This window comes from Hemitrygon akajei, chromosome 3 (assembly GCF_048418815.1).
Source record: "Hemitrygon akajei chromosome 3, sHemAka1.3, whole genome shotgun sequence".
Taxonomy (NCBI): domain Eukaryota; kingdom Metazoa; phylum Chordata; class Chondrichthyes; order Myliobatiformes; family Dasyatidae; genus Hemitrygon; species Hemitrygon akajei.
Genome location: NC_133126.1, coordinates 204,883,800 through 204,896,595, shown reverse-complemented (window position 1 = coordinate 204,896,595; position 12,796 = coordinate 204,883,800). Strand labels below are relative to the sequence as shown.

The 12,796-nt window shown below is 44.2% G+C and overlaps 1 protein-coding gene across 3 annotated transcripts in view; it reads right to left on the bottom strand.

Moving 5' to 3' along the window:
* Nucleotides 1-12,796, bottom strand: part of ccdc50a (coiled-coil domain containing 50a) — a 147,438-nt gene that overhangs the window by 30,842 nt on the left and 103,800 nt on the right. For 2 of the 3 annotated variants that reach the window (XM_073041727.1, XM_073041729.1), the window contains 3 exons: nucleotides 7,183-7,227; nucleotides 6,855-6,992; nucleotides 4,559-4,633 (listed from right to left, as the gene is read on the bottom strand). In XM_073041727.1, the coding sequence (XP_072897828.1) occupies nucleotides 4,559-4,633; nucleotides 6,855-6,992; nucleotides 7,183-7,227 (258 nt within the window). The remainder of the gene's footprint in view (nucleotides 1-4,558; nucleotides 4,634-6,854; nucleotides 6,993-7,182; nucleotides 7,228-12,796) is intronic. The other variant, XM_073041728.1, reaches the window with a different exon arrangement.

Genomic DNA, 12,796 nt, shown 5'->3' with positions numbered 1-12,796 from the left:
GATCATGAGATGAAGAATCCTTGAATGTATTCCACAATTTGTAGGAACAGTTCAGTGCTGGGGTGAGTGAAATTGACTGAAGTTATCCCCTCTGGTTCAAAAGCCTGATCATTGAGGGGTAATAACTGTTCTTGAACCTGGTAGTGGGCCCTGAGGCTTCCTGATAACAGCAGCAAAAAGGGAGCATGTCCTGTGTTGTTGGGGTCACTTGATGATGGCTGCTGCTTTCCTGCAACAGCACTCTATGCAGATGGGCATTCAGGGATTCATCTTCGAATCTGGATGAGTATGCTGCAGTTGTTACCGACTTCATTAAAAGTGGATGAGTGCCTACAAAGACTTACTGTACATTCACAAACCAGTAGTCGTGGATGAACCAGGAGGTACATTGTCTGCTGAAGGCTAGATCTGTGGCATTCAAGTCTGGTAACCCAAGCCTGCACCAGAAAACCAGGTATGTGACATCAAATGTACGACAACGCTGGCAGTGTTTCCAAGATATTACTTCCTAAAAGCAAAACCCAATCGTATGAATGGCAATGATGCTTCACTACCAAATGAACTCAACACCTTCTATGCCCGCTCTGAAAGGGAGAATACAACTGCAGCTGTGAAGATCCTTTCTGCATCTGATGACCCTGTGATCTCTGTCTCAGAGGCCAATGTTAGGCTGTCCTTAAAGAGAGTGAACCCTGGCAAGGTGGAAGGTCTTGATGGAGTACCTGGTAAGGCTCTGAAAACTTGTGCCAACCAACTGGTGGGAATATTCAAGGACATTTTCAACCTCTCATTGCTATGGGCGGAAGTTTCCACCTGCTTCAAAAAGGCAACAATTATACCAGTGCCTAAGAAGAATAATGTGAGCTGCCTTAAGGACTATCGCACAGTAGCAGTCACATCTAGTGATTAAATGCTTTTGAGAGGTTGGTCATGACATGAACCCATTGCAATTTGCCTATCACCACAATAGGTCAGCTGCAGATGCAATCTCAATGGCTCTTCACACGGCTTTAGACCACCTGGACAACACAAACACCTACGTCAGGATGCTGTTCATCAACTATAGCTCAGCATTCAATACCATCATTCCCACAATCCTGATTGAGAAGTTACAGGACCTGGGCCTCTGTACCTCCCTCTGCAATTGGATCCTCAATCCTCGATCTGTGCGGATTGGTGATAACATCTCCTCCTCACTGACAATCAACACTGGTGCACTTCAGGGGTGTGTGCTTAGCCCACTGCTCTACTCTCTATATACCCATGACTGTGTGGCTAGGCATAGCTCAAATACCATCTATAAATTTGCTGATGATACAACCATTGTTGGTAGAATATCAGATGGAGACAAGAGGGCATACAGCAGCGAGATATGCCAACTAGTAGTGTGCTGTCACAGCAACAACCTTGCATTCATTGTCAGTAAGACGAAAGAGCTGATTGTGGACTTCAGGAAGGGCAAGACGAAGGAACACATACCAATCCTCACAGAGGGATCAGATGTGGAGAGAGTGAACAGTTTCATGTTCCTGGGTGTCAAGATCTCTGAGGACCTAAACTGGTCCCAACATATTGATGCAGTTATAAAAAAGGCAATACAGCAACTATACTTCATTAGGAGTCTGAAGAGATTTGTTATGTCAACGAATACAGTCAAAAGCTTCTATAGATGCACCGTGGAGAGCATTCTGTCAGACTACATCACTGTCTGGTATGGGGGGAGGGGCTACTGCACAGGACCGAAAGAAGCTGCAGAGGGTTGTAAATTCAGTCGGCTCCATCTTGGGTACCAGCCTACAAAGTACCCTGGATATCTTCAAGGGTGGTGTCTCAGAAAGGCAGCGTCTATTATTAAGGACCTCCAGCACCCAGGGAATGCCCTTTTCTCACTGTTACCATCAGGTAGGAGGTATAGAAGCCTGAAGGCACACAATCAGTGATTCAGAAACAGCTTCGTCCTCTCTGCCATTCGATTCCTAAATGGACGTTGAACCCTTGAACACTACCTAACTTATTTAACATATTATTTGTTTTTGCACATTTTTTAATCTATTCAATATATGTATATTGTAATCGATTTATTTATTTTATTCTTCTTATACTTATTATTTTTTTCTTTCTTTTACATTATGTATTGCATTGAACTGCTGCTGCTAAGTTAACAAATTTCACGACACAAGCTCGTGATAATAAACCTGATTCTGATTCTGTGATGTGCTCGATGGAGGGGAGGTTTTTACCCTTAACGGACTGGGCCACATCCACTATGTTTTTGTAGGATTTTCCATTCAAGAGCATTGGTGTTCCTATACCAGGCCATGATGCAACCACTCAATATACTCACCACCACACATCTATAAAAGTTTGTCAAAGTTTTAGGTATCGGGCTGAACCTTCACAAACTCCTAAGGAAACTGCAAGGAAATTAAAGTTGCTGACACTCTCCACCTCTGATCCCCTGATAAGGACTTGCTAATTGATCTCTGGTTTCCTCCCCCTGAAGTCAACAATTAGCTCCTTGGTTTTGCTTACACTGAGTGAGAGATTGTTGTGGTACCAGTCAACCAGATTTTTAATCGGCTTCCTATATGCCTGTTTGTCACCACCTTTGATTCAGACGACAGTGGTGTCATCAGCAAACTTAAATACATCATTGGAGCTGTGCTTAGCCACTCAGTTTGAGGTATAAAGTGAGTAGAGCAGGAGTGAGTAGCGGAGAGGATGTTTGTTGTCAATCTGAACTGACTGTGCTCTGCAAGTGAGGAAATTGAAGATTTAATTACACAAAAAATATTGAGGCCAAGGTCTTAAAGCTTATTGATGAGTTTTGAGGGGATGATGGTATTAAATGGCAAGCTGTAGTCATAAAAGAGTATCCTGATGTATGCATCTATGCTGTCCATAAGTTCCAGGCTTGAGTGAAGAGCGATGGCTGATTTATTATCCTCTAAACCCCATCCCTTCTCCTCTTAACCTTCGACACACTGACTAATCAAGAATCTATGAATCTCCACTTTTAATATACTCAACGATTTGACCTCCACAGCCACCCGTGACAATGAATTCCACAGATTCACCACTCTCTGGCTAAAGAAACTGCTCCCTCATCTTCATTCTAAATGGACGTCCCTCCACGCTGAGGCTATCACCTCACCTATCACCTGCTACCTTGTACTCCTTCCCCTCCCTCCACCTTCTTATTCTGGCTCTTGTCCCCTACCTTTCCAATCCTGATGAAGGGTCTTGGTCTGAATCGTCAATTGTTTATTCATTTCCATGCATGCTGCCTGACCTGCAGAGTTCCTATAAAATTTTCTGTGTCTTGCTCATAAAATGATTCCTACGTCAGTCCACGGATCCTTCCCTGATCACGGCGAATGCCAAGGAAAGACTAGATAGGACACAGCCTGACCAGCTTCACGTCATAAACTTTAGATGTGCTGTTTACGATCTGTGGTAATTCAAACCAAGGTCAGGCTTACCTGCTGAATGTATATGGCCCTCTAATAACTTGCTTGTTCTGAATACAAAGTATAACTCTGGACACGGACCCAGAAAGGTGCCAGGAAAAGGCCATTAACATCATGAAAGATCCCACCAACCCTGCTCATGGACTGTAAAGCTGATCGACTCCTTCACCCACTAACCAGATTCAACAAGATGGCCCTGTGTATGGCAGCTGTGTTGCACCAACTTTACAGTGTACTGCTATTCTCTGCAATTTCCTTTGCATTTCCTGTTCAAGAAGCTGATAGTCACATCAGATATGATGGGCTGACTCTTCTGAACATCAGGAAGGAGGCACTTACCTAACATGTGCCACCTTTTCTACATTGGGAACCGCTGGTTACGCAATCCACGGGACGCTCATTTATTACACTGCAGCTACCTCAGAAGTGGCGCTGGAGGCAAGGGAGAAGGGCCAGCGCCTGGTGAGGTTGAGACGGTGCGCTGTTCAGCTGCCGCTCCCCAGTATACTCCTGGCTAACATTCATTCCCTGGACAACAAGCTGTGTGAACTGAGAGCCAGAATCTCCTATCAGCGGGAAACAGGAATGTAACGTTCTGTGCTTCGTGGAGACCTGACTGATGGAGGAGATACCGGATTATGCCATCAAGCCCTCTGGGTTCTCCTGTTCCGGGTGGACAAGTCTAAAACCTCTCTGGGAAGAGTATAGGAGATAGGGTATGCTTCATGGTCAATAATGCTTGGTATGACCCCCGGAACGTGCATGCCCTCAAATCATTTTGTTCCCCGGATCTGGAGTACCTTGTGCTGCTGTGTAGATCTTTCTGGCTGCCTAGGGAGTTCACGGCTGTTATCATCACAGCTGTGTATATTCCACCGCAGGCTGATACTGACCTGGCTCTCGAGGAACTGGACGAGACTATCAACACACTGGAGATTGCTCACCCAGAGGCTGCCTTCATCATCGCCAGTGACTTTAATAGAACGTCACTGTCTAAATCTCTCCGAAGTTTTGTTAACATATCCAAGTGAGCACACAAGAGAGATAGCAAACTCGACCACTGCTACACTCCCTTCAGCAACACTTACAAAACACTCCTCCGTCCGCCGTTTGGAAAGTTGGATAACTCCTCTGCCATGCTGCTGCTGAAGTACAGGCAGAAGCTGAAACAAGAGACGGCCATTGTTAAAACCGTCCGCTGTTGGTCCGACCAATCAGTGTCCATGCTACAGGACTGCTTTGATTATGTCAACTGGAATGTCTTTCGTGATGAGTTCATGGAAAGGGTCACGAACTTCATCCAGAAGTGCATCGAGGATGTTGTCTCCCAGAAATCGGTCAGGGTCTACCCAAACCAGAAACCCTACATCAACAGTTCTGTGCGAGCAGCATTTACCGCATTGCCAGTGATCAGCAGGAGCTCAAGACATGCAGCTATGATCTGCGCAAAGTCACCAAGGCAGTAAAGTGACAACACGGACAGGATCCATTCACAACTCTCCACCAACAGCACACACAGTTTAGGTAAGGTCTGCACACCATCGGAGATATCGCATGCCTCTCTCCCAGATAAGCCATCAATTCCACTATCTAAATCATTGACAAATAATGTGAGAAGTAGCGGTCCCAGTACTGACCCCTAAGTAACACCACTAGTCACTGGCAGCCAACCAGAAAAGGCCCCCTGTATTCCCACTCGCCTCCTTCTGCCTGTCAGCCATTCCTCTATCCATGCCAGTATTTTCCTGTAACACCCAGAGGATTTTATCTTGTTAAGCAGCCTCAAGTGAGGCTCTTTATTAAGTGCCTTCTGAAAATCCACTGCCTTGCCTTTGTCCACCCTGCTTGTTACTTCCTCGAAGAATTCTAACAGATTTGTCAGGAAAGATTTCCCTTGACAGAAACCATGCTGACTTTGACTTATTTAATCATTAGTCTCCAAGTACCCCAAAAGGTCATCCTTAATAATAGACTCTAACACTTTCCCAACCACTGGGGTTAGGTCAACTGGTCTATAACTTACGGGTTTTTTTGTCTTCCTCACTTCTTAAAGAGTGGGATGACATTTGTAATTTTCCAGTCCTCTGGGACCATGCCAGAATCAAGGGATTCTTGAAAGATCATGATCAATGCATCTGTTATCTCTTCAGCAACCTCTCTCAGGACTCTGGGATGTAGTCCAACTAGTCCAGGTGACTTATCCACTTTAACACCTTTGAGTTTACCTAGCACTTTTTGCTTTGTAATAGCAATGGCACTCACTCCTGTTCTCTGACACTCACAGACCTCTGGCATACAGATGGTGACCTCCACCCTAAAGACTGAAGCAAAGTACTTATTAGGTTCATCTGCCATTTCTTCCCCCACCCCCATTACTACCTCACCAGCATCATTTTCCACTGGTTCAATATCAACTCCCACCTCCCTTTTATTCTTTATATAACTGAAAAATACTTTTAGTATCCTGCTTTATATTATTGGCTAGTTTACCTTCATATTTCATCTTTTCCTCTCTTATAGCTTTATAGTTGCGTTTTGTTGGATTTTAAAAGTTTCCTGATCATCCAACTTCCCATTCACTTTTGCTACCTTATATGCCCTTTCCTTGGCTTTTATGCAGTCCTTAACTTCCCGTCAGTCGCAGTTGCCTAGCCCCACCATTTGAGAACTACTTTTTCTGTGGGACATATTTATCTTTGCGACTTGCAAACTATTCCCAAAAACTTCAGCCACCTCTGCTCTGCCGTCATCCCTGCTAGTATCCTCCTCCAATCCACCTGGGCAAGCTCCTCTCTCATGTCTCTGTAGTTCTCTTTATTCCATTGCGATACTGATACATGTGAGTTCTGCTTCTCCCTCTCAAATTGCAATGGTCACTGCCTCCGAAGGGTTTCTTTACATTAAGCTAATAAAATCTGGGTTATTACACGTCAGCCTGCCCCGAGTAGGCTCAAGCACAAGCTACTCTAAAAAGCCATCTTGTAGGCATTCAACAAATTCCTTCTCTGGTGATCCAACACCGACCTGATTTTCCCAATCCCCTTGCATTAAACAATTTTGAATCTTGAAACTATATGATAGTTACCAGTTAACTAGCTGAGTTAATTTTCCTTGACAAGTCCAAACAAAAGCCCAGAAGCAAAAAGATGAGAAAATCTGCAGATGCTGGAAATCTAAGCAACACGCACAAAATGCCGGAGGAATTCAGCAGGCCAGGCTGCATCTATGGAAAACAGTAAGTATTAGTTTTGGACTGAGACCCTTCACCAGTCTTGATGAAGGTCTCGACTTGAAACGCCAACTGTTTACTCTTTTCCATAGATGCTGCCTGGCCTGCTGAGTTCCTCCAGCATTTTGTGTGTGTTAGCCAGAAGCCAACCTTACCTTCCTCTCCATGTCCGGCTTCCTCCAGTCTGATGACCCCTTCCTCCGCTCTTCCTCTGTCCTTCGTGAAGAATCTCTCTCCTTGGATTTTCTGAGGACTTGCTTCTTCTCTTCTTCCATGAGTAAACGAGCAATCTCCTGTCATTTGTATGAACCAGTTAGATTTGGCTACAAGACTGACAGCGAATTAATTACATCATGGAATGAAGGACACCTGATGCAGAGAGATGACTCAGGGGGAACAATCATCCCTGGAGTATTAATTGGAACAATGCTTTTCATGACCCAGAACTATTTGATTAATGTAATCGCTGAAAAGTAGTCTTACCTCATCTTGCGCCAACTGAGCTGCTCTCTCAGAACTCTGTGTAGCCTGGATCAGGGAAGAGAAAACAATGAACAGCTGTCATTCTACGCAATGTCTGTTGTTTCACAGGTCAGAGTCAGAATCAGGTTTAATAACACTGGAGTACGTAGCAAAATTTGCTGTTTTGCAGCAGCGGTACAGAGAAGTACATGATAATAAAAACACTTACAATAATACATATAAGATCTTAAGACATAGTAGCAACATTAGGTCATTTGGCCCATCGAATCTTCTCCCTACCCAGGGGAAAGTGTCACTGTCCACGTTACCCATGCCTTTGTTGGTTCTAAATATTTCTACAATGTTGTCCTTCATTTTTCTACATTCCAAGAAATGAAGTCCTGGCCTGGCCAACCTCTCCCAATAACTCTGGCTCTCTAGTCCTGGCAACATCCTTGCAAGTTATTTCTGCGCTCCATTTGATTAATCAATCTGTTCTCTTGGTTGCTTGCAGTAACAACGGGTCGTCAAAACTGCTTAACTCATCACTGGCACTAGTCTACCTGCCATCAAAGACATTATATAAAGAAAGATGCTGGAAAAGGGCCAGTAACATCATGAAGGATCGCACCCACTCTGTTCATGGATGATTTATCCTGCTTCCATCAGGGAGGAGGCTACGCAACATCTATGCCAGGGCCACCAGACTCAAAAACAGCTACCTCCCCGAGCAGCAAGACTGATCAACACCTCCACCCACTAACCCACCCCTCCACACCCCAACCAACACTACTTTATCATTTCCTGTCAGTCACCTTATGTACAGACACTCCTGTGCCTAGCATCACTTTATGGACATACAAGCAATCTGTGTATATAAGTATTTATATTTACTGTGTTTTTTGTGCTGCACTGGATCATGAGTAACAATTATTTTGTTCTTCTTTACCTTTGTTTACTGGAAATGACAGTCTTCAATCCTGAAAGGTAAGTATTGGTCCACAAGTACCTCTAGTACAGGAGTTTCCAACATTTGTTTTATGCTATGGACCCTACTGTTAACAGAGGGAGTCTATGGATCCCAGGTTGGGAATCCCAGCTCTAGAGGCAGAGAAACTCACTATCTGGAGGCAAAGGTTAGGGATGGAGCATAAATCTTCCAGAATGCTGCTGGGCCAGGAATCAGGTTTAATATCACTAGCATACATCATGAAATATGTTGTTTTGTGGCAGCAGTACCATGCAATACATAATAATAAAACATTATAAATTACAACAAATATCTTTTAAAAATTAAATTGAATAAAAATAATGAGGTATTGTACACAGGTTCATTGCCCACTCAGAAATCTGACGGCAGAGGGGAAGAAGCTGTTCCTAAACCCTGAGTGTCTCTCTTCAGGCTCCTATACCTCCACTCTGATGGTAGCAATGAGAAGAGGGCATGTGCTGTAGTGATGGGGGTCTTTAATGATGGTATCTTCTTTTGAAAACGTCCTTGATGCTGGCGAGGCTGGTGCCCATGATAGAACTGGCTGAATTTACAACATTTTGCAGCTTTCTCTGATCCTGTTCAATGTCCCCCGCCCCACACCATGAAAATGCAGCCAGCAGCCAGTTGGAATGCTCTCTATGGTACATTTGTAGAAATTTGAAGAGTCTTCGGTGACATACCAAGTCTCCTCAACTCCTTATAAAATATAGCCACTGTCGTGCCTTCTTTAAAATTGCATCAATACATTGGGCCCTGGATAGGCCTTTAGAGATGTTAACACAAAGGAACTCGAAACTGCTCATCTGTTCCCGTGCAGATTCCTCAGTGAGGGATTGATTGTGAACTTCAGGAAGGGGAAGTCAAGGGAACACACACAGATGTATGTGTTCCCTTATCTTCCCCTTCCTGAAATTCACAATCAATTCCTTGGTCTTACTGATAGTCAGTGCAAGGTTGTTGTTGTTGTATCACGGCCTGGTATGGAAACAAAAATGCCCTTGTACGGAAAAGCCTACAAGAAGTACTGAATATGGCTCAGTCCCTGATGGGTAGAGCCTGCCCCACCACTGAGCACATCTACTCAGAGCACTGTCGCAGGAAAGCAGCATCCATCAGAGACTCCCACCATCCAGGCCATGCACTCTTCTCGCAGCTACCATTGGGAAGAAGGTACAGGACCCACACCAACAGGTTCAGGAACAGTTATGACACCTCAACCATCAGGCTCTTGAACCAGAGGGGATAACTTCACTCGTCCCAACATTGAACTGCTCTCACAACCTATGAACTCACTTTCAAAGACTCTTCATCTCATCTTGATATTTATTGCTTATTTATTTATTCTTAATGGTTCCTTCAGGTTATCAGAGCCAGATGTGGTAGTGGGGATAAGCTCCCACTACCTATTAAATGGTCCCAATGGCATCCATCTAAAATAGCCTCTGACAACCGTCCAGCTCCTGCCCTTCACATGTGGCTTAGCTACTGAGCCCGGTGGAACCGTTTCTATTGACGGAAGGGGCAAAGGTGGATTACTGAAGCTTTAAAGCCAGTCACTTTGGGCAGATGGGGTTCCTCAGCCAAGACTGGCAGTTCATCTAGGAGAAGGAAAACTCTGATCTCAAATCTCTGCTGCCTTGCGGCTATACCCACTCATGGGGAATGTAAACCCCTGAGGAAAAATCTGGAGCTGGAGTCCCTCAGGCAGTCCTACATTGAGTTCAACTGACCGGGAACTCCTGCGATGCCGCTGTGCCGAACTGTATCAGTCTCTGCCAATCGTTTGGATTCATCAGTTGCCTTGAGAGGGGGAGCCTGCTGTATGGGCAACAGCTTGCTCTCCATATTGTACTGCCCTGGCTTGAGTACTGCAGTATTGCCTTGTATATTGCATAGACAGTTGGGACACAATATCCACAGTTGACCCCAAGCAATGGAGGGTTTCTATTATTATTGCTAGTGTATTTGCACAGTTTGCGTTTTTTTTTGCACACTGCTTGTTTGTCTGTTCTGTTGGGTGTGGTCTTTCATTGATTCACTTGTGTTTCTGTATTTACTATGAATGCCCACAAGAAAATGAATGAGAGTTGTAAATGATTACAAGTATGCACATTGATAATAAGTTTACTTTATATTTAGAACCACTCAACCAGCTGATCTACTTCTACCTGCAGATGGCTTCAGTGTCTCAGTAACATTTCATTGTATTCGGGAGCCACATACCAGGGCTTGGCGTGTGTATTCTTTGAAGGACACATTGAAGGTTCTATGACAACGTTGCAGACAAGGGAGTGTGAAGCTTCCTGTTTCTTTGTGTAAGAACAGAACAGAACAGCACAGGCCCTTCAGCCCATAATCCTCTGCCAACCCTTCAACCAACTCCAAGATCAATCTAACCCTTCTCTCGTACACAGACATCCTTTTTCCATTGTCCATATGCCTATCTAAAAGTTTCTTAAATGTCATTAATGCATCTGCATTTACCCCCTGGCAGGGCATTCCACACACCCACCACTTTCTATGTGAGAGTTGACAAAGTTGCAGGAACCCGATATGTCATTTCATAAAGTTCTTAACAATGACAGCAGGATGTATCAGGATTAGTCAGAGCATCAAAGGTTATGGGGTGAAGGCAGGAGAATGGGGTTGAGAGGGATAGTAAATCATCCACAATGTAAGGTGGAGCAGACTCGATGGGCTGAATGGCCTAATTCTCATCCTATGTTACATGTTTCACCTGAGGCACACCTTCCCTGCTGGAAACATCAAAAGGAATTGCACACACTTTTGATTCGTAATAAAAACAGAATTTGAAGCTGCTACCTTGTCCCCTTTAGGTCAGGTGCAAACCATCTCTTCTGTCCAGGTCCCACTTTCCCTGGAAGAGAGACCAATCATCCAAAAATCTGCTGCCTTCTCTCCTACACCATCTCCTCAGACAAATGTTCAAGTGTATGAACTCTGGAGGTCCTGCCCTTTCACTTAGCACCTAACTCTCTGAACTCACTTTGTTGGATCTTGTCATCCCTCCTATCTATATCATTGGTACCGGTATGGACCAGGATCTCTGGCTGCTCACCCTCCTTTCTGGAAATGCTTTGGATTTGACCCAAGATGTCTTGGACTCTGGCATCTTGGAGGCAACATACTCTCCTGGAATCTCGTCCGTGTCCAGTAACTTGTCTTGACGAAGGGTTTCGGCCCTAAATGTTGACAGTGCTTCTCCCTATAGATGCTGACTGGCCTGCTGCATTCCACCAGCATTTTGTGTGTGTTTCTTGAATTTCCAGCATCTGCAGATTTCCTCGTGTTTGCCAGTAACTCAATGGTCATTGGATATATTTAAAGTGGAGGTTGATAGATTCTTGATTAGTCAGGACATCAAAGGTTATAGGGAGAAGGCAGGAGAATGAAGTTGAGGGGGATAATAACTCAGCCAGGATGGAATGGTGGAGCCGACTGGATGGGTCAAATAGCCTAATTCTGTTCTTTTGTCTTATGGTCATTCCATTCCCATGTGTCCTGCTCTACGTAACCCGCTGAGCAAAGAGTCTGAATATCTTACGCAAACTGTTTTCAACTGCTCCACTAAGCCAAGCGTGTTTAAATTCCCCCACTGGCACTTTTCTCAAATGTAACAAAAAAGCATAAACACAAGAGATTATGCAGAGTGTGGAATCCAGAGAAACACAGACAAAATGCTGGAGGAAGTCAGCGGTTCAGGCTGCATTTACAGAGAGGAATAAACAGTCGACGTTTGGCCTGAGACCCAATAGATGTAAGGAGAAGAGGACATGTCCCAGATGGTGAGGAATATAGACAAGGATTTAGCCTCCACAGCTTTCTTAAGCAAGTAATTCCAAAGACTCAGAACCCATAGAGAAGTACAGCACTGAAACAGGCCATTCAGCCATCTAGCCAATGCCAAAACCATTTAAACTGCCTACTGTCATCGACTTGCACCAGGAACATAGCCCTCCATACCCCTACTATCCATGTACCTATCCAAACTTCTCTTAAACATTGAAATTGAGCTCACATGGACCACTTGTACTGGCAACTCATTCTACACTCTCATGACCCTGAGTGAAATTTCCCCTCATGTGGCCCTAAACTTTTAACCTTTCACCTTTAACCCAAGACCTCTGGTTGTAGTTCCTCCAACCTCAGTGGAAAAAGCCTGCTTGCATTAACCCTATCTATATCTTTCATAATTTTGTATAGTTCTATTAAATCTTCTCTCAATCTTCTACATTCCATGGAATAAAGTCCTAACCTATTCAATCTTTTCTTATAACTCTAGTCCTCCAGACCTGGCAGCATCCTTGTAAATTTTCTCTGTACTCCTTCAATCTTATTTACATCTTTCCTGTAGGTAGGTGACCAAAATGAACACAATACTCCAAATTAGGACTCACCAACATTTCATACAACTTTAACATAACGTTCCATCTCATGAACTGAATACATTGATTTATGACTTTCTTTAAACCCTATCTACCTGTGACAGTACTTTCAATGAACTATGTACCTGTATTCCCAGATCCCTTTGTCCAACCACACTCCTCAGTGCCCTACCATTCACTGTGGAAGACTGGTCCTACCGAAAAGCAAAACTTCACACTTCTCTGCATTTAATTC